General features: G+C 33.7%; 1 protein-coding gene across 3 annotated transcripts in view; it reads left to right on the forward strand.

The window, feature by feature from the left end:
• The window catches only part of GALC (galactosylceramidase), an 80,891-nt gene that overhangs the window by 14,224 nt on the left and 43,012 nt on the right, over nt 1-23,655 (forward strand). For all 3 annotated transcript variants that reach the window (XR_008914942.1, XM_007472677.3, XM_056810575.1), the window contains exons 4-8: nt 5,218-5,331; nt 7,160-7,299; nt 8,098-8,136; nt 14,202-14,332; nt 22,997-23,152. Coding sequence is in view for 2 of the 3 variants with exons in the window: in XM_007472677.3 (XP_007472739.2) it covers nt 5,218-5,331; nt 7,160-7,299; nt 8,098-8,136; nt 14,202-14,332; nt 22,997-23,152 (580 nt within the window). In the remaining variant the exon portion in view is untranslated. The remainder of the gene's footprint in view (nt 1-5,217; nt 5,332-7,159; nt 7,300-8,097; nt 8,137-14,201; nt 14,333-22,996; nt 23,153-23,655) is intronic.

A 23,655-nucleotide genomic window follows, 5' to 3' on the forward strand; every position in this document is an offset into this window, starting at 1 on the left:
TAGGTTAGCTAAAGTAAATATATAATGGAATATAACTTTTTTTTAAAGATGATAGATGAAAATGTAAAGTTTGGAATTGCACTGAGAAATTGAAAAAGGGACAGGTATAAAAGGAAATAACTGAGAAAGGAAGGGAAGTCACTTAAAATCACATTTCTTTTTTTTAAATTTTATTTAATTAAATAATTTAGAATAATTTCCCATGATTATAAGACTCATGTTCCTTCCTCACCTGCCCCCACCCCCTCCCATATCTGATGCACAATTCCACTGGGTTTGAATGCGTTATCGATAAAGACCCGTTTCCTTATTATTAATATTTGCACTAGGGTGATCTTTTAGTCTATTTTCCCAGTCATAGCCCCACTGTCCCATGTGATCAAGCGGTTGTTTTTCTTCTGTGTTTCTTTTCCCACAGTTCTTCCTTTGGATATGGATAGTGTTCTTTCTCCTAAGTTCCTCAGAATAGTTCTGGATCGTTGCTTTGCTACTAGTAGAGAAGTCCATTACCTATAACTGCCGTTAGAGAAAGTCCAGCTGATCACCCTTCAGCTCAACTTACCAGACAGAATTTATATATATATATATATCCCCCAACTAATCATCAATCTGTACCACCAGCAACCAACCCCCAATGATCAACTACCAACAACCAACTATCTCCCAACCCCAAAAAGGTCAAAAAGCCCTTCTCCATCCTTGTGCTGGCCTTTTATATCCCCTTCTTACCTCACTTCCTGTCTCTCAGGTTTCTACTTCTTTTCACTGTGGGCTGGTATAGCTTTACACATCTCTGTGGTAAAAGGACCTCCAGTTCCCCAGTTAAATTAGAGAAAGTGATTAATATCACTTGTAATTCCCTGTAATTCCTTGGAAGACTAGTCTCCCCAATGAATCATTTAAACGCAACTATCTTGTACCTCCAAAAGTCTTCTAGTTATAGGTACCTACAATATTACACTTTCTAACAGAAAACTATTATAATATGAGGAAAAGAAAGAAATATAAGATAAAGAAAGCAAAACCAATGGTAGATAGGTAAAATGACAAAAAGCCAATTAGAAGTTTACATTCATTAAATGCTTTCAACCAACTTCAATTTGATCAATACTTCCCATAGTTCATTCTAGATCTGATGCAGTGTAGGTTTCTTTATTATGTCTTCTTAAAACAGCTCATTTTTTCATGATTCATGGAATTAGTGAATTTCTTTTTCTGAAATTCCTCAAAAAAATTTAAATCTTGGATTTTACAAATTACAATTGCAATGACAAGTAATAGTCATTACAATTACAAAGAATACAATCCTAAACCTTGGATTTTTTGTGAAAATTATGCTCTATGGAAAATAAGAACCTGGAAATATCAATTTAAGTCTAACAAATACTACATAATTATACAATTATAATTTTCATATTTAAATCTAACAAATACTATATGATATTTGTACAATTATAATTTTTATACTTTTATATAATCCCTCCTGAGGCAGGTGTGGCCAACATCTGATTCATCATTTATGGCACCGAAACATAAAAAAATATAAATTATGTATATACAAATTATACACTTACCCATTTTATTGAAAAAAAAATTCAGAAGTTCAATGTCAGTCAAAATAGTGGCCAGTTGTCGATGGACTTTTATCTCCAATGCATGTGACAGGATATAGTCAATCGGTTTCGATGGTAGGTACTTGTTTTATGTGTGAGCAATATCCAAGAGTTCTTTTCTTCAATTTTTATAGTTGTTGGAGTGGTTAACAGTACTTGAAATGGACCTTTCTGTGGACTGGAAGTTCTATATGTATAATTTGTCTCCTGGGTTTAGATCATGAAGGGAAAAGTCTATAGGTCTTACTTGTATTGCACCTTCACATTCTTGAAGTTCTTGTAATATATTTGTAAATCCTGTATATAGGAAGCAATATAAGTATCTTTCCCCTAGCAATGATGTATATGCAGGGGGAAAAAAAGCTTAGCCTTTATAGGGGGATGCCCAAAAAGCATCTCAAATGGTGAGATGTGTAGATCTCCCTTGGGCCTGCTTCAAAGATAAAATCGAGCTAAAAGGAGAACTTTAGGCCATTTTATTTATATATTTTTAAAATTTTATTTATTTAGGCAATTTACAACATTATTCCTTGGTTATAGGAATCATATTCCTTCCCTCCTTTCCCTCCATACACCCTTCCCGTAGCAATCATGATCTCTGACAATGTTAAAGCTAAAATAGATATAATCAAAAGAGATAAACAAAGAAACTATATTGTGTTAAAAGATACTATAGATAATTAAGTGCTATTGATAGTAAACCTATACTTACCAAATGTTACAGCATCCATATTTTTAAAGGAAAAGCTTGTGAGCTCCAAATGGAAGTAGAAAATAAAATAATAATAGTGGGGGACTTCAATTTTCCCCTCTCAGAACAAGAAATCTAATAAAATAAATAGGGAAGAAGTCAAGGATATGAAGAGAATCTTAGATAGTTAAATTTCATAAATGAGTCTACTTTATTGTCAGTATTACATAGTATATTTGCAAAGATTTACCATCTTTTCAGGAACAAAAACATTATCATTAAATGTGGAAAAGTAGAAAATTAAATGTATCCTTTTCAGGCCATAATGAAATTAAATTGTATATAATGAGGACCATGGAAACAAAAAAAGTAAAAACTAACTGGAGACTAAATAACTTAATCTTAAATAATGAGTAGGTTAAAGAATAAATCATGGAAACAATCATTTCATTAATGAGATTGATAATGAGACAACATACCAAAACCTATGGGATATTGTTATAAGGAAATAAGCAGGAACAGGAAAAAGCAGAAGCAAGAAGGTTCTGAAATTCTGGAGAAGTGACAGGACTATCTTCTTCGAACGGACAGTTAAGCTGGAGGTTGAGGTTGTCTAGTCTCCTAGGGTGGACCTGGTGAACTAGCTATTCTCTCTCCTATGGCTTTCCTTGTGATCCTTCTTATCAACCACCTGTACCTGTGTATCCTGTTGATGCTGATTGAGAGATATTCCTGCAGAGCTGCTTAAGACACTTAAAACCATCTGTCAGTGAGACCTTCCTTTGAGCCCTGTTCCTGCTTACCTTCCAACCCTACTACCTCTATAACCATCTAAGGGGGGATTTGGGTTAGTGAAGTGTATTTTATTATAGGAACTGGGACTTTTAGGTAGAGAGGTAACTCATAATGCAAGTACCATCTCTCTGAAGCCAACAGCTAGATTTGGTGGGAGGTTTATTTATATTCTTTAGTTTAACTATCCCAAACCCCTTTTACCTTTCCCTTATTTATTAAACCCAAACTGTCCTGTGATTATATATAGTCTGTGTTTATTAGCTCAAGGTCTGGCTCTGCCTGCCCTGGGCTGGTCTATCCTTCCCAAACCAGATTACTGGCCCTAAAATACCATACCCTGAACCTACAATTATCCTAAGTAGTTATATAAGTGTCAGAATAGTTATCAATATAGCAAAAGCAGTAATTAGAGGAAAATGTATATCTCTGAATGCTTATATTATTAAAACAAAGAAAGAAAAGATGAGAATAGGGTTCTATTACTACCACTCCTCTACCCTTCTGTCCCTTCCTTATGACGTCTCTTTTATATGAGATAATTGTTCCATTTTAACTCTAATTTTTCCTTTTTTTTTTTTGCTATTTTTAGCTGATTTCATTTCTTTCAAGTCTTTTTACTATATATACTCTTTTGACTTATCTAAGTAATGGTTATTCTTAGAGGCTATCAATGATATTTTCTTATATGAGAAGTAAACAATTTGACGTTTTGGGTCGCTTATTTGGTCTTATCTTCTTATGATTCTTATAGATCAGCTTTTCTGCTGTTTTCTAGGTTTCCCCCCCAAGAGTAGTTGAAACTCTTTTAGTTCATTAAATATTCATTTTTCTTCTTGTGAAATTATGCTCAACTTTGCTGGATATGACATTCTGGGTTGTAAACCCAGTTTCTTTGCTCTTTGAAATATTGTATGCCATGCCCTTCATTCTTTTAATGTTAAAGATGCTAAGTCTTATTATGAATGTGAAACCCCCTACCCCACTCATAATTACATCAGTATCAGCAGTTTTTCCTAATTTAGTTATTCTGTGATCACAGATCTTAAACTTTTCAAAAAATAATCAAGATATAATCCTGTTTCTTAATTATGTAATAATTACAATGGGTGGTTGCCAAAATTTTAATTAGCCCTGAAGTCACAAGACTATTAATAGCTAGATTTATTAGTAAGCAAAAAAATATGAGAGAAATATAGAAAGGAGGTGAAGAATTTCATAGCCTAATAATCCAGAGCCTAACAACTCAATGTCTGTCTCTGAATCTCTGCCTCAGAAAATAACTGGGGAGACTGACATGCTGTGTGAGGGTTCAGTGCAGATAGCAGCCTATTGAGTCTTTGGTGGAGGTGATTCCTGTGGTGGGATTGGAGAGGAGCTAGGTTTCAGGGGAGCATACCTGGAGGGGAGCAGAGCATTTGGGCCATTCTCCTCCTCTCCGCAAGCCCCTCTCATGCCTCATCCCTCTGCCCACCCTCCCAATAGGAGTCCTTCCTTCCTCTCCTGTCTGAGGTAAGTAAGGGTGGGTGGGGTAGGTGGGCATTGCATGGCACTTTGTCTGGATTGATGTGGAGGCAGAGCAGCACTCCATCTCCAAAAGGTTCCCTATCACTGCCCTAGGGCTTGGCACTTGTTGATTCTGTTGTGTTATTTGCCCTGCCCGGTGAGACTGAGGCCAGAGAAGTGAGAGAGACCTTTTTCCCTATTTGTCCTTGGTTGCTCAGCTTCCCTCCTGACTCTTATCTGGTGTTGCAGATTTTAGCATTGATTCTGTATAGAGTTTTTTTCTGATTATTTGTGGAGGAGTTTGGAGAGCAAGGGAATCCTTCACCCTACTTGGCCATCTTCACACAATCCTGTAAATTTCTAAGGGCTAGAAGTTTTAACAGGCTCTGAATACTTCTCTCTGTTTGCAAATTATTTAATTATAAAAATATAGATTAAATTTTAACATTTTTGACCAGTCATTTAAGAAATCTTTCTGTGAATTTTTGTTTGTTTGTTTTAGATTGAAATCTGGAATACCGTTTCTTAGAAGTGTGTTATTAGGTGAATCTAGCATAGTTTGAAGAGCTGTAAACTAAAAATTTATTTGCCTTTTTTCCCCTCTGTTCTGTTTAGATGGCACTGAACCCTCCCATATGCACTATAAAGGCGATGAGAACTATTTCCGGGGCTATGAATGGTGGTTGATGAAGGAAGCTAAGAAGAGGAATCCCAATATTAAACTTATTGGTTGGAAATTTAATTTTTGATTCTCCTTTAGAGATTGCCTATCCAGATGAGTAAAGCTCTCATTACTTTATAATGGCATTACTCTTTATTCTTTGAACATGAGTTTGATTTGGGAAATAAACTAAATTATTAGAATCAAGTCTAGTAACAACTCATTCACTGGAGATTCAGATGACTTGACTAATTGCTTAAATCAAATATCTAAAAGGCTGAACATTAATATCAATTTTATATTCTAGAACAAGGTATGATTATAAAGTCACATGACTTTTTTTTTAAGGGTACATTTTCTAAACCCAGAGTAGTTGTAGAAAAGAACTTCAGAGTGTTGTGAACAATTGTAACATTATCAGAATGGGTATTATCTCCAGGTGACTAACTAGAGAAGCTCAGTTACTCAAGTAACACTTAGGGGCATCACCTTTATATTTACTTATATATGTTATAAAAATGTTCATTATGTTCAGATTTGGCATCCTTACTAAGTCAGTTCTTTTATTTCTATTTTCACATTATAAATATATGATTATTGATTGAGATCTAGAGAGGATCTTAGAAGGCAGTTAGGTCAACCTCGTATTTTAAAAATGAGGAAACTGATGATTAGAAAGATTAATTGATTCCTTTAAAGTCACAGAGGGAGTAAGAGATTGAACTGGAATTCAGACTCAGATTCTCTTATTTCAAATCTAACACTCCATGCTGTCTACTTGTATGCTGCACTGCCCCTCAATACATATGTGTATGTATACAATCTATAGAATAATATGTTAGCATAAGTTCACTGAGAGATCATCGAATTATTACTGCATTATATATAGTAATATAATTATAGCACATATGATATATAATATGTACTCTATGGTATAATAAAAGTATGTATACTATGTTATACAATACTATAAAATTATACTACTCTATAGTAAGTATACAATGCTTTATAATATAATAATACTAGTATATATTATATATAAATCATGAAAATATATAATACTACATTATACAATACTACAGAAAATACAATAGTGCAATTGCATATAATATATAATAACACATGATATATTAAGCATATTATTAATATATTATATTCTATTAACTATATTATAGTTAGTATATTATATAATACTATAAATATATAATGTAAGTAGATATGATATATAATATATTAAAAAGTATATACTATAAAATACTATATTTGTATATATACTATATACACAGACACATAGACACTCACATATATAAATGATCTCTTGATGAGTTCATACCAATTTATTAATAACATTCAACTTGACATTTAGAATCAGATAGATTTGACCAAATTAAAAAAATATTCTCCCCTATTCCCTGAACCAGTAGGCACATTTCCTAAATTTAATAACTTTTATTAAGTGCTTTCTATGTAATAGACAAACACTCTGCCCTCAAGGAGTTTGCTATATAATGGGGAAAAGAATACACAAAAGGAAGCTCTAAGAGGTAGCTTATATAGAGTCACTGAAGAAAATACTGTAAAGTTTTGAGCCTGCTATGAAGGAAGACTTTGGGAGGAGTTTCATGCCTCACCCTCTAGCCTCCAGTCAAAGTGGAGAGGCAGTTGACAATTGAGAAGGTGTTGAATATCAAAAAACATTTTGTTTTCATCTAAAAAAAGGCTTTTAGTATTATTGGAAAAGAACATGGATATCTATTCTGTCTGTGAAATTCTCAGATGAGAAGATATTCCATGATATGTTTTTATATATGTGTGTAAAAAACTAAGCATTACTTTAACATTGATTGACTTACTCTATTAACTCAGCCTTTTATGCTTTTACTGTCTCTTTCTTAGGGTTGCCATGGTCATTTCCTGGTTGGATAGGTTCAGGTAAAAGCTGGCCCTATGACAGTCCCTCCATTACTGCATTATATATTGTGTCTTGGATATTGGGTGCTAAAAAGTATCATAATTTGGACATTGATTATATTGGGGTTAGTAATATATTTAAAGTTATCTTTAATTTTTTTCTTTTTACCCTGCATCTTTGGTTAACTTTTATATTTAAATGCTATTATATTCCATCATGTAATTGGTCCTCCTTGTCATCTGCCTATTTATTTCCTTTGGTAATATAAATGACCTTTAACTTCTTTGGAATTGCCATCCACTCTCCTCTCTTCTTCTGTATATCCATCAGGGACTGGGAGACTGAAGAGCTATTTTCTAGTTTCAGTCTTGACATTAAGTAACTATGAGAGTTTGGGCAAGCTACTTAACTTTTGGGCCTCATCTCCCTCATCTGTAAAAGAGGGAAAATGGGCTTGTTTTTAAGGGTGCCTAATTCTAATCATAGTATATTTCATTAATATTCCTTGCTATTTTCCTTCCTATGACCATTAAGTATTTGATTTGTCTATTTGGTATAATAATATATTTTATGGATGCCCATTTAACATGTTAAAATACAATTTGCTGACTAATATTTGGCCTTCAGAATATAGGCAAAGGACTAAATTTCTTAAACCTGTTGTTTTGAAAATTTTGTTTTGATTCCCCCCTTGATTTCTAGTAAATTTCACAGTATGTTTAATTCCTTTAAAATGAAAGCTTTTTTTTTCTTTAAAAATACCTTAATGTCTTATAAACCATAAATATATGCATTCTTTAACTACTGAAAGTAAGAAAAGTGACAGTGAAACATGGGAAAGGGGTTCTATTTATTATACTTCTTGTTTTACATTTGGACTTTTATATTTCAACCTTATTTAAAAATTTCTTTTGTTTTTTAGATTTGGAATGAGAGATCATTTGACATTCAGTATATAAAGGTTTGTACTACCTTGAAATGGTTTATTTCGTACTGTTGGCAAACAGAAAATTATGAGGTCACTGAAATTGAAGCTGTGATAACATCAAAACATTTGTGTAATGTGTTGCTTTTAACTTTATTGCTGAAAATCTCCTAATTACCTTGGTTTCTTAGCATTTGTTTCATATTATAATAAATTAACTCCAAAGACAATGAAATAGCAGCTCAGTGTTGTTTAGCTATTGCAGAGTTTAGTACGACATAGCATGGACAGCATTGGGAGGATCTGAACCTAACAAGGTCTAGCCATGGGAGGAGAGAGTGGAGCCTATTGGGATCTGGCTCAAACAATATCTGCAAAAATACTCAGTTTGGAAGCCAAGAAGCAGCCTAGCTCATCCCAGGCATCAAAATGACCAAAATAGAAACTCAAGACAGTTCTTCTCCACATCAGGAATAGAGTCAAGCTTCAACATATTGGCAAAAGTTGTGAAAAAGGCCCCACAAAATGAGCAAAAGACCAAGAAAAAAGTCTGACCCTGGAAAACTTACAGGAACAGAGATAGCCAAAATTCAGTCTGAGAAGACTGCAATACAAAAATGAAAATGTGTTGACTCAATAGAAAATATGAAAGGATGTAGGCTCAAAATGAACTCCTAAAAGAGCTCTAAAAGAGGATGAAAAAACAAATAGTAAGGAGGCAGCTAAGTGGCTCAGTGGATTGAGAGCCAGGCCCAGAGACAGGAGGTCCTGGGTTCAAATTTGGCCTCAGACACTTCCCAACTTTGTGACCCTGGGTAAGTCACTTAACTCCCATTGTCTAGCCCTTACCACTCTTCTGCCTTGAAACCAATACACAGCAACGATTCCAAGATGGAAGGTAAGGATTTAAAAAAAAATAGTAAAGTGGTTCAGTGGATTGAGATCTGGGCCTAAAGACAGGCCTGGATTCAAATTTGACCCCAGACAAGTAACTTAACCCCTACTGCCTATCCCATATTGCTCTTCTGCCTTGAAACCCATATGTAATATTGATTTTAAGAAGGAAGTTATATTTTTTTTAAAAGAGTAAAGATTTGGAGAAAAAAAATTTGAAAAGAAAATTAATAGAAAAAGTTAATGTCTTAGAACAAAATTCATTGAAGAAAACAGCTTCCTAAAAAAGGAAGTGCAAAACCTCAAACAAGAAAATAACTTCCCAAAAAAGTAAGTACAAAATCAAAAGATGAAAATGGATCTCTGAAAAACGATAATTGTACAAATGGAAGCTAATGACTCCTTAAGACATCAGGAAACAATAAAAGAAATTCAAAAGAATGAAAAAATAGAAGAAAACCCGAAATATCTCACTGGGAAAACAACTGACCTGAAAATGTATTTAGGAGAGATAATGGACGAATACTTGAAATATCCCGATATCCTCAAACAATAGAGGAAAATAGAAATTGAAAGAATCTACTAATTACCCCCAGAAGGAGATCCCAAATTAAAAACTTACAGGATTATTATAGCCAATTTCCAGAACTCCCCAAGCCAAGGAGAAAATCCTATAAGCAGACAGGAAAAACAAACCAGTAAAAAAACAATTAATATCATGGATTCATAATCAGGATTATACAGGACCTAGCAGTTTTTACATTAAAGGACCAGAAGACATGGGATGTAATATTCTGGAAGGCAAAGGATTTAGGACTACAGTTAATAAACACCTAGAAACCTAAACTGAACATAATATTCCAGGAGAAGAAAATTATATTTAATGAAATAGAAAACTTCCAGGCATTCCTTATAATGAGATTAGTGCTGAAAAGAAAATTTGATGTCAAATCTTAACACTGAAAAGAAGTATAAAAAGGTAAACAAAAAGAAAACTTAAGGTACTCAATTGGGTGGCACACATTACATTCATGAGGGAAAATAATAACTAGGATATTTAAGATATCTGTGGTACAAGAGATTTAAGGTACTTGTGGTACCCAAGACTCAGTGGGGATTATCAGTGTTTACATTACTATATAGGAAGGTGATGTAGTTAATATATACTTAATGCACTAAATGGAATTTGGGGGGCCAAATTACCTCATGGGAAGGTAATAAGATACCTTTGATCATATCTATGAGGCTTGAGATAATTAAAATATTCAAAATACTTAGAATATTCAAAGTACTGAATATATTTAAGAACTTTATTACTATTAGGGGAGTGAATAGTATAGAGAGTATAATGTGGAAGATGAATATGATGGGATGACAGATAAAATTGAAGGATAAGAAAGAACACACTTGGAAAAGAGTAAAGGAGGTGGAGATGAATTATTTCACCTGAGAAGATACATAAATCAATACAATGTGGATAATATGGGAGAGTGACAAGCAATTCCTAAAACTTACTCTCATTGGAATTGGCACAAAGTGGGAATAAGGTCCGCACTTGACTATAGAAACTTGTTTTAGGGAAGTAAAAAGGGGAGGGGGAATAAGAGAAAGGGGAGACAGACAAATGAGGACAAAAAGGGAAGGTAGTAATGAGAAGCAAAACATGATCAGGGAAAGGCTGAAAGGAGAGAAAGAGAAAGATAAATGGAGAAAATAAGAGGGAAACACACAAGTAATTACAACTGTGGATATGAACAGGATGAATTCACTCATAAAGTGGAAGAAGATAACAGAGTGGATTAAAAGCCAGAATCCCATAATATACTGTCTACAAGAAATATTTTTAAAGTAAGGAGTCATATACAGAGTAAAAGTAAAAGGCTAGAGAAGAATATATTATGCTTCAGCTAAAGTTTAAAAAATTAAGGGTAACATTTATGATCCCACACAATGCAAAAGTGAAAATTGATCCAGGGTTCCTCCCGCCCCCCCAAAATTTATTTAATTAAAAGAGATAAGGAATAAAATTGCAAATTACAGCTTGATAAAAGGTACCATAGATAATGAAATGTCAGTAGTAAACACATGCGCCAAATGGCATAGCATCCAAATTCCTTAAGGAGAAGTTACATGAGTTATAAAATGAAGTAAAAATAAAACTATATGAGTTGGGAACATTAAACCACCTTTCTCAGAATTAGATGAATGAAACCAAAAATAAACATGAAAGAAGTTAAGGAGGTGAAAATTTTTTTATAAGAGTTAGATTTGATAGACCTCTAGAAAGCTGAATGGGAATAGAAAGGAATATACCTTTTCCTCAGCAGTACCCTGGCACCTTCAGAAAAACTCATCATGAATGACACATGTAAAACCCAGTGGAATTGCATTTCAGCTATGGGAGGGGGTGGGGAGAGGAGGGAGAGAATATAAATCTTGTAACCATGGAAAAATATTCTAAATTAATTAATTAAATAAAATTAATTATAGCATATAAAGGCTTCAGAACCAAATGCAAAAAAATAAATAATAAATACATCCTTTTCAGACAGTAATGCTATAAAAAATTACACTCAACTAAGGGCCACAGTGGGAAAAAAGACTAAATAACCTTTTCTTTAAAAACCAGTGTCAAAGAACAAATAATAGAAATAATCCTCAAAGAGTAGAAAGAAGAAAAGCAAATTACCAACAGGAAAAATGAAAAGGCTGCATTCATAACCAATAAAGAGGAAATTAAAGCAATTATTGTGTTGTATTTTACCTGTTTATATGCCAATAAACTCATGAATATTAAAATATGTTAATTGTCCAGATTAAATGAGGAGGAAATTGAATAAACAACCCTATCCCAGAAAAAAGAAATTAAACAAGCTATCAGTGAATTACCTCAGAAAAAACTCCATGGCCAGATGGATTCACAAGTGAATTCTACTAAATATTTAAATAATAAATTCTAATACTCTATACACTATTTGGAAAATTAGCAAGTGAAGGAATTCAAACAAATTTTTTCTTATGACACAAATATGTTGATATCTAAATCAGGAAGAGAAAAAACAGAGAAAGAAAACTATAAACTAATCTCCCTAATGAATATGGATGCAAAATTTTTAAATAAAATACTAACAGAGAGATTAATGCAGTATCTCACAAGTATCATATACAATGACCTAGGTGGATTTTATACCAGAAATGCAAGGATGGTTCAATATTAGGAAAGTTATCAGCATAATTGACAATGTCAGTAACAAAACCAAATACAACCATATGATTCATTGAATAGATGCAGAAAAAGCCTGTATAAAAAAATCCTTTCCTATTAGAAACACTGAAATTAGAGAACACTGAAATAAATGTAACATTCCTTAATATGATTAATAGTGTCTACCTAAAACCACTAGGTAACATTATCTGTAAGAGGATAAAATGGCTTTCCCAGTAAACTCAGTAGTGAAGCAAGGATGCCCATTATTACCACTACTATTCAATATTGTATGAGAAATGCTACCTATAGCAATAAAAGAAGAAATTGAAGGAATTGGACTAGGCAATGAGGAAATAAAACTATAACTCTTTGCAGATGACAAGATATACTTAGAAAATCAACCAAAAAACTAAGCAATTAACCATTTTAACAAAATTGCAAGATATAAACCCACAAAAATCATCAGCATTTCTCTGTACAACCAATAAAAACCAGTTGTTAGAGCTAGAAGGGGAAATTCAATTTAAAATAACTAAAGACAACACAAAATACATAGCAAGATAAGCTTAATGTATGAACACACATACAAAATGCTTTTCACATGAAATTAAATCTAAACAACTGGGAAAATATTAATTGCTGTAGGGCAGGCCAAACAAATGTAATTAAAAAAATGACAATTCCACCTAAATCAAATTGCGTCTTAAGTGCCATACCAATCAAACTACCCAAAAATGATTTCATAGATCTAGAAAAAATATTAACAAAATTCACCTGGAAGAACAAAAGAATCAAGGGAATTAATGAAAAAAATGAAAAAAAAATGAAGGAAAGTGGCCTAGTTAAACTGGAACTCAAACTATATTATAAAGTAACAAACATCAAAACAATCTAGTACTATCTGAGAAATAGAGTGGTGGACTGGAATAGATTAGATACTTAATCCAGAGTTGTAAATGATCATAGTAATCTAGTCTTTGAAAAACTCAAGAGATTAATGCTTTTGGAAGTACTCACTATTTGACAAAGACTGGAAAACAATATTATAAAAATAAGGCACAGGTCAACATCAAATGCCCAAAATAAGATAAAGTAAAAATGCATATATAATTTAGAAATAAATTGTGATGCCATATGAAATTAGAGGAGCTCAAAATAGTGTTATCTGTCAGACCTATGGATATGGGAAGAACTTATGATCAAATAAGACAGAACATTATGATATGCAAAGTAGATAATTTTGACTACATTAAGTTAAAAGGATCTGCACAATCAAAACCAATGCAATCAAAATTTGTAGAAAAACAACAAACTAGGGAAATATTTTTATAGTGTATATCTGATCCAAATTTATCTGCTACAGTACTTTCTTTGGAGGTGGATAGCAGAGAATTAAATTTATTAGAATATAAGTCATTTTCTGATGAATGCTCAAAGTATAAATACTGGTAGTTCTCAGCTTAAGAAATTAAACCTTATCTTTAGTCATCTGAAAAATGTTCCAGATAACTATTAGAAAAGTGCAAATTAAAATAACTCTGAGGTACCACCTCACATTTATCAGATTAGTTAGTATGAGAAGGAAAAAGATAAAGGTTGGAGGCAGTGTGGGAAAATTTGTACACTAATATTCTGACAGTGAAGCTGTGAACTGAAACAACTATTCTGGAGAGCAATTTGGAATTATGCCTAAAGGGTCATAAAACTCTCTGTATCCTTTGAATTAGCAATACCACTACTAGATCTGTAAACCAAAGAGATCAAAGATAGGAAGAAAGTACTTACTTGTCTGAAGATATTTATAGGAACAATTTGTGGTGGCAAAGAACTGGATGCCAAAGGGATGTCCATCAATTGGAGAAAGACAATGAGTTGTGGTATATGATAAAAGTATTATTCCTTTAGAAAATTAATGTCATTCGATATTTCTGAGTTATTTAATAAAATTTAAATTCCTTTTATTGCTTTTGCTTTTTGTACTTTTTTTTTTTTGCTAAAGATATTAAGAAAAATGCTTAATCAAAAAGACCTGGACAGAGTGAAAATCATAGCTAGTGATAACCTCTGGCTGCCCATTTCCATTTCCATGCTACTTGATGATGAACTCCTGGATGCCGTTGATGTTATTGGGTAGGATATGCTTGAGATTTGTTATTTTTTTTTAATTTACCCTATATATCATGAGTTTATTTATTTTCTGCATCTTTACAGAGTCATCTCTTTTCTGTTTCCTTAATTAACTATACCTTTGATAAGACATCTGCACCAGATAGATTGGTGCTTTTTTTTTTAATGTTATTATTTTTAAGTCTTTTTTTTTAAATCATAGAATAAATATAGGTAAGATTTTTAGTATGGTAGAAAGGAGTCTAATATATTCATATAGAAATTCCTGGTGGGGGGGGATCTGGGTGGCTCAGTGGTTTGAGAGTCAGGCCTAGAGATGGGTGATCCTGGGTTCAAACCTGGCCTCAGACACTTCCTAGCTGTATGACCCTGGGCAAGTCACTTAATCCCCATTTCCTAGCCCTTACTGCTCTTCTGCCTTGGAATCAATATATAGTATTGATTCTAAGATGGAAAGTAAGGGTTTAAAAAAAATTCTAAATTAAAATATGTGGTAGGATTCCACAGTTAGGAGACATCAAGTTATTAGGTAAAATTGGCTTTTCTTGATGATCATACTTTAAAGTTATCTAGATTTTCAGTTTTGCCTTGATTCAGTTTAGTTTTTTTTTTCAGCCCTTATTCACTACTCCCTTTTATTTAGCTCCTTCATTCCTGTTTCAAATCTTAGTATTTTCAACCTAGAAGTGACTTTAGCCATAGTTAGCCTACCATCTAATGTTATAAATGTTATCACAGTGCTTAGCATTCAGTAAGCACTTAAACACTTGCTGAATGACTGTTGACTGGCATTTGGGAAAAACTTAAATTTGTATTAAATGCCTACTTTGTATAGGAAACAGTGTTAGTTGTTCTGGAGGAAGATCTGAAAATTGAAAAAAAAAAGATATTTGGTCCCCACACTGCATTACTCTCCATTAATCAACAAAATTTATTTAATGATTGCTATGTCCTAGATATCATTACTGGGTGCCAGGGATGCAAAGACATAAATAAAATAATTTCTGCCCTAAGGAGCCTTTTTTAGGGAAGAGAGCATATATATACATTATAAATACATATAAGTTAAGTGGTCTTTTGGGGTTGGGGATGTTAACTAAGGTGTGGGATATCAGGAAAAGCATTAATAGAAGGTGTAGGAGCTGAATTTTGAAGAAAACAAGATTCTAAGAGGCGGAGGTGATATGGAATAATATTCCTGTCTTGAAGGAGAGCCCAGTAATAAGATGCAGAGATGAGGGAATGGAATATTGTGTGTGAGGGATAGTAAGAAAAGTTTGATTGTACTATACAGTGTGTGGAGTGGACTAATGATGTAAAGGTAGATTGAGACTAAGTTGTGAGGGGCTTTAAAAGCTAAACAAAAGAGCTTATATTTGATCTTAGAGTTAATAGGGAGACATTGGAGTTTATTGAGAAAGGAATTGACATGGCTAGATCTGGACCTTTGGAGTATCACTTGGGAAGTTCTCTAGATCAGAGGTGGACAATCTTTATACTAAATTTATAAGTATTTATCCATAAAGAGAGAGAAAAGAAATAAGGTTATCAGCGTAACTACTGTAGGATTTAAATTAATATCCAACACTCCAAGAATTATATTTTATAGAATTTATTAATAATCACTTGAAGTAGAAGGAATAAAAAGGAAATAGAAGTTAAAAAAAATAACCTTGATTATTTAGCAACATTAAGACCATGTGACTAAGTTCTTCTTGCCTGTTTAAAAAGCCCTGTACACCAAAACCACGACAGGAAGAGAAGCGAGCTAGAGGTGGGGCTACACCAAATTTATATCCTCCCTATGTCAGCATGTAATGTGAGGAGAGTGGGGTGCTGGGAATTGTAGTTTTTCGGCTAATATATTCTAACTATACACTACCTAACCTAACCATGCTGGCCTCAGTTGCAAGTCTTAGTTACTGGGTTCCCAGCCCAGCTGGCCAATTCTTGCTCTGGCCACTTGCCAGAGATGGCTTACATAGATAAGCACCAGGATGGCTTACCAGTGATTGAGAGCTTCTTCCACAAGCCAAAAAAAATAGCAGAGTCCCCCAATTACTTTATATGCCGGCTTTTCTAGTTGTCCAGGGTTTCACATCAGTCCCTACACATCACATTCCTTGACTTCCCACCAATCAGGAGTCTCCTCTGCCATGCTGGCAAACTAAGACACATGACTGTGACACCTCTTTAGGTAAGTCTTCCAGGATTGGGCGGTCCCCCTAAATATTTAATGCACACAATTGATAATGGTAATTTGTGAGTATTTAAGTCATTATGCAGATCAGGATCTGTTTCTTTTTGAGTCAGTTACCACTTCTGGAGGAAGGATTGGAGAGAGGAGAGACTTGAGGCAGGAATATTAACTCTGAGGCTATTGAAATAATCAAGGTGGGGAGTGATGAGAATGTCAACTGGGGTGGTATCCAAGTGAGTAGAGAGAAAGGAATGAATATAAGACATGTGACAGTAGAAATGACATGAATTGGCAACTGACTCATTATATGAGATGAATGGGAGTAAGGATTTGAGTATAATAACCCTGATGTTATAAAAGTTGGCGAATGAAAGAAGGGTGAATTTGGGACGAAAGATGAGTTCTGTTTTAGACATGTTGAGTTTGATCACCAAATCAAACTACATTCAACTGTATCCATTTAGAATTCTCTAACAGGCAAATTGAAGATATAGATCTGAGTATAGAGTTGGTGAAGTCACCAAGTAAATGCATTTAAAGAAAGAGTCAGAGAGATCCCAGGATTCAATCTTGGTTTACATCACAGTTTGAGGGCATGATGAGAATAAAGAAACCAGCAAAGGAAACTGAGGAGTAGTTTGACATGGGAGAACTGAGGGAAATCAGTATATAAGAGGAGAAAGTGGTCAATAGTGTCATGTTAAAAGAGAGATCCATAAAGATGAGAATTAATTATAAAAAGACCATTAAATTTGACATTAAGAAGATCATTCATTGGTAACTTTGGAGGGAGAAGTTTCAGTTGAGTTTTATAAGCTAGATTATAGGGTTGAGAGAAGTAATGAGTATAGATAGTTGTGTGATAGATAGTTGACTTGGAAGAGGAATAGAGATCTAGGAATATAGTTTAATGAGATATTATGTCAAGTGAGGGTCTTGGACATCTTTGTAGGCAGCAGGGAAGGAATTTGTTGATAAAGATCAATTAAATTCCAAAATATGGCAAGGTTTTTTTTTTGTGTGTGGTGGCAAAAAATTTGAATTTAAGGGGATGCCCATCAATTCAAGAATGACTAAATAAATTATGGCATATGAGTGGGATGTAATACTGCTGTGCTATATAAGAAATGAGCTTTAAAAAAACAAATCTGAAATGAACTACTTGGAATAATCAACAGTGAAATGAGTAGAACCAAAAGGACACTATACACAACTACAGAAATAATGCTGAAAGAATAAATCTGTGAATGTTACTTCCAGAGAATGAACTGAAAGGCAGAAGCACAAACAACTTAATTTATTTAAACATGTCTGTCTCCTGGTCTATACCTTCTTGTGATGGGAGGCAGGTAGATGGAACACATGGATAAATTCTATTAATAAGTAAACTTTTTTAAAGAGATAATTGAAGATTAGAGAAAGAAAGAGGATTATTTTTATGGGCAGTATGCTGGAGAGCATGTAGTACATGTAGAGGGGTTGACTTTCATGAAGGAAAGAATCACTTCTACACATTGATAAGGGAGGAAGAGGTGAGACTTGATATCAAAAGCACTGTGAGATACAGAGAAGGGGAGAAAGGGGATCTTATGACAAATAGTTTCTATTTTTCTCAGTTGTAGAAGGGAAGCTTTAGGAGACAAGAGGTAATTAGAAATAGCCTCTGTGCATTGCTGGATAGAAAATAAATTAGAGAGAAATAAAAAGATTGTTCACTCTGCTGAATGCTCCACTGAGAGCAAATCTGTATTTGACTGAATCCATTTGCATGATTTCTTCAAACTTGTTCAGCAGCTTGTGAGTAAAAGCAGAAGAGTTGTAGATGGTGCTTGAAATGGTTCTTGAAGAAAGAAGATAATTTTATGAAGGTGATGGAAGAAGGGGAGTATTCCAGGTATGGGGCCCAGTCAGTGCAAAGAAACAGAGATGAGAGATGGAGGGTTGTGTGAGAGGTATAGCAAGAGGTCCCATTGAGCTGGGTTGTAGAATTCAAGAAAGGAGTATGGACCAGTATATGATGAGGCTGGAAAGGTGAGCTGAGGTCCAGTTGTGAAAGGCTTTAAAAAGACAAACTGGGCTCATGATCACTTGTAAGTGTCATAGGGATGCCATTCTAATTTGAATAGAAGAATAATATGATCAATTGTATTCTTAAGGAAAATCTATGTAGAGAAAGATTGGAGAAGAGTATCAAAATCTCATTGTGAGCACTGTAGAAATTAAGAAATGGAATCTGGATATTACTTTATTTGCTAAATGTGGTATGAAGTCATTGATGAATCCAAATGAGGAATTATCTTCTGATTCAATTTTAGTTATATCTTTTGCGTAATGTGACCTGCTTGCCTTATTATTGCTGATGTTTGGGTATGTCTTCATATCTCAATTAGACTAAATTGCTATAGGAATAGCATAATAAAAGGAAAATGCTGAGTAAGCTGATATTATCTTTGTGACCAGGGACAAAGCATGAAGTCCTACAGTGTTTTCTCTTCTATGAAAGAGTGGACATTGATCCTCTCATTATCTTGAGGTTTGTGTGAAATATGTGTTCTATTAACATTAAATCATAAAATAAGTAAAATTATTATTATTATTATTATTATTATTATTAAACGGGTTTTAATTTGCTTGCTGAGGATGGGAATTTTCAGTATGGCTAGAGATTTAAGATGAAGGTATCCTTTTTCTAGTTGTGACTACAACAGCCCAACTTCCTGGATAATAAAGCTTGTTGACTCGTTATGACTTATAGTACCTGTCCCTCATACTGCTATTTGTGGGGGAAATTGCCTTTTTTTTATCTGTCTATGATTTTTAATTCTCTAATGTGGGGGTAATATCTTTTCCATAACTTGGGCTTTAATAGTAATGACATCAGTAACACCATTCCTGGTAGGTATTTTATTAAGCAATCTCAGGAGGTGACTTTGTATTAAAATGAGTAAAAAGTCCATAGTATATTTTAAAATTTATTTTTATTTCACAGTACTTTTTTTTCTTGAAAGGCTGTTGAAGTGACATGTTTACTGTTCTGCTTACCGAACAGTTACAGGATCCTTTATTATGATTTAGTGGTAAAAGTGACTTTAAGAGTTCAAATCTCATCATTCTCTTGAGGGATATCTAAAAATTACATGTCTTACTCATTAAATTTTATTTTTATTCTAAACTTTATGTGTTAAGTAAGAATTTCATGAAACCTTTAACTCAGCATATTTTTTTATCCCAGTGTAATAATATTGTATCTCACCTTTAATTCTGGATGTTTCTTTTAAAAAATGTAAATTAGTTTTCTCTTTCTTTCTTTCCTTCTTTTTTCCTTCTTTCTTTCTGTCTTTCTTATCTGTCTGTCTGTCTATCCATCCATTCATTCATCCAATATATCAATCTTATCTATCCAATCTATCTACCCATCCACCTAATATATTCATCCATCCATCTAATCTATCTATCTATCTGTCTGTCTGTCTGTCCATCCGTCCGTCCATCTGTCTGTCTATCAATCAAATTGTTTATTTGAGACTTATTCTTCCTATCACGAGGGCAGCTATGACAGTGCCAGAACTGGAGTCAGTAAACTCTAAATTCAAATTGGCCTCAGCTGCTTACTAACTGTATGAATTAAGGTAAGTCACTTAACCCTGCTAGCCTCAGTTTCCTCATCTATAAAATAAACTGGAGAAGGAAATGGCAAAGCACTCATGTCTTTGCCAAAAAAATCAAACCCCTAAATAGGATCACAAAGAGTGAGAAACATCTGAAAAACATTTAAAAAACAGCAACAATTTCCTATCCCACCCTGGATGGAAGTACAGTGGCCACTTACAGGCTGATTCCCTGATCCGACTGATGGCTGGCACAGAAGTTTTGATCATTTCATACCTTCTGGACCAGTTCATCTCTCTTTAGGCAACTTGATTTCTCCATGCCATCCACCCCCTCCTTCCAGCCCCTCTACAATATTGGTGCTGAACTCAGTATAAATACCTTATTGCCTTTGTCCTAATGTTGGTCAGAACTGCCAGGCTCAAGTGATTCTACAGTTCTAGCCTCTGGCAGCAAGGTACCTCAAGACCCAGCTGGGCGTTCCTATGTAAAGAAGCATCTCCTGTATCCTACTTCATACACTATCTAGTGTATATATGTATACACCCTACATATATACATAAGTAGTTCTGCTACTTAGGGCCCCTATAACTTTAGGCACTCTTTTAATCTCATTTGATCTCAGTTTCCTCATGTACAAAGTGAGGAGGTTGGACCAGATGCCCTGTAGATTGCTTCTAGCTCTAACTTTAAGCCTATGATCCAATGACATTAAAATAACAGATTGAGTGAATGTGAACATGATACTATTCATTTGTCCTCTTATCTTTTAGTCAAGAAAAGATGTATGATATTGGTAGAGTAGAAAGAACTTTGGACTGAGAATTGACCTGTAATTGAGTCCTGGCTCTTCTACTGATTTCGTGGGTAGTCCTTGGCAAATAATTTCCTTTCTGTAGGTTTAGATCTTTTTATCTCTAAAATATGCAGGTCACCCTAGAATGTCCTTAAGGTTCCTTCAATACATAAATACTATTTTTCTATGATTAGCAAAAGACTCAAAAACCTATTGTACATGTGTTGACACATGTATTTGCAGCCTAAGTGTTCAGCTGATACTTTCTATCTTCATTAGGGAATGGTAGCTCATTAAAGTAGAGTTTAAACTTGATAATGTGATAAACTTTGCTTGTTTACTCCTTTCTAGGGCTAATTTTCAAAATATTCTTTGCATGCTTAGAGTTTCTGAGGAAAACAAAACATTTACATGAGAAGGGAAATGTCAGCATATATTCTATTAAAAATTGTTCATGAATGGTCGCTAACTGATAAGCTTTAGCCTATATATATATATATATACATATATATATATATATATATACACACATACACATACATAATCTTTGCCTGTGAAAGGTATTCACAGCTTTAAAATAAGTTTATTTTATTTATTGTTATTTATTTATTTTACATTTATATATAAATATATTTTATTTATTATATTATTGTTAAATTAGTTTAGAGAACCCTTGAGCAGAGGACAGTTTCATGGGGGAAGGAATGTATAACCTGGAAAAGTAGAAAGTTGCGTAGGAAAGTCATTATTTCCAAATTAAGCAACCTGTTTTCTTCTAATTTCAAATGGGAATAAGGAAACTAGAATTTTCAAATTTTAAGGCTTACTCATTCCCTGTCAGTCTAAGGTGTTAACAGAAATTAACTGGCAAAAGCTTAAGTGACAGACCTCTGATATCCTTATGATTCTTTTAAAAAGTTTTTGGTCACTGCCTCATGTAAGATGAGGATGATATTCCAAGTGAAATTAGGTTTGTGATTAAGTGGAGAAGACATTGATTACTCAATTCAGTTCATTATAACACTTTATATTAAGGACCTGCTTAATGCAAGATACTGGCTAGATGCCAGGAATACAAAGACAGAGATAAAACAGATTAGATTATTTTAGAAGATTATACTATGAACTATAAATTCAGGAAAATTGAGGGAGAGCAGAGAACACTTAAAAACTTACTGGAAGGTTCAGGAATGACTTCATGTAGGTCATGGTACTAGAACTGATCCTTGAAGGAAGCTACAGATTCTTAAGAGGCAGAAGTGAAGAAGGTATGCTTATTCAGGCATGCAGTCTAAATTGTTCAAAGTGGAGATTTGTTTGGTGATAGAAGATTGTTTTTGTTGTTCAGTCATGTTGTCTGACTCTTCACGACCCTGTAGACCATCAAATGATAGGCCCTTCTATCCTCCCCTATCTCCCTAAGTCTGTCCCAAGTTCATGGTCATTGCTTCCATGACAACTCTATCTCATCCTTTGCTGTTCCCTTTTGCATTTGCCCTCAGTGTTTGCCAGCTTGAATTTGCCCTCAGTCTTCCCTAGCATCCCTAGCATTTTCCAGTGAGTTCTGGCTTCTTATTATGTGGCCAAAGTATTTACACTTCAGAGTTATAGTGTGAAATTAGAGTCATAGTTAGAGTAGGTCTCCAGTGAATATCCATGCAACATTGCTTTTAGGATGCGTGACTGTGGGATTTAATAAAAGTATTAATTAAATTAATTTGAAATTATCTTGGTTAGAATTAAGATATGCCTGGAGTGCTTTTTTACAAAGTTTCCATTAAAAGCAAAATGAAAGTTTGGCCTTTTATTAAAAGATTAGGCCTTAGCTATTGGAGATATTTGACTTTCTGAATCTCTTGAATGACTCCTCCAAGGGTCCTGAATAATTAAAATTTTGCCATACTTTAGTTAATTCATTGTAATTAAATAAATGTTTGTCCTTATTTACAATTCTTTCTCAAATTTCACATCATTTGTTTTGAAATAGAAATATCTAATAAATGAATAGCTATTAATACTTCTGAAAGCTTTTGCTCATTTTCTCTCATCTTTTTTGTCTTAGGGCTCATTATCCTGGAACCCATACTGTACAGGATGCTTTGAAGACCAACAAAAGCCTCTGGTCTTCTGAAGATTATAGTACTTTTAATAATGAAGTGGGTGGAGGCTGCTGGGCTCGCATCTTGAACCAGAATTTTGTAAATGGCCACATGACTTCGTGAGTATCTTTTTATAATAGTCTACTTAAATAATATACACTGGTGTGCCTGAACCAGCTCAAACAACTGGGAGAGGTGATTTTTAAAATGTTCATTGTGATCACTTATACCTTGGAAATTGGCTAATTGTGTTAACAGATCAGGGCCTGATTTATTGTTGTGTTGATTGTCTAGACTTTAAAAAGTGATGGACAAAATGTTAATAATGGAAATTAAACTTAAGTTTATGTTTGCATACATTTTTTTCCTGGAAAGCTGGTTGTTAAATGTTAGCACATTGTTGCATATTAGTGTTCTACGATTGTTTTAATTTAGAAGCTCAAAAGAAGAAAATATAAAACAAAATGTAATTAACTATTATTTAGTGAGAAGTATCAGAAGCAAGGGAAGAAGGCTGTTTTTCATTGATTGTTTTTATTTTAAACATTATTTTTATTTGGTCAATTTCAAACATTATTCATTGAATACAAAACTAATTTTCTTTTTCTCCCTCCCCTCCTGC

Source organism: Monodelphis domestica, chromosome 1 (assembly GCF_027887165.1).
Source record: "Monodelphis domestica isolate mMonDom1 chromosome 1, mMonDom1.pri, whole genome shotgun sequence".
In the NCBI taxonomy this organism is placed as follows: Eukaryota; Metazoa; Chordata; class Mammalia; order Didelphimorphia; family Didelphidae; genus Monodelphis; species Monodelphis domestica.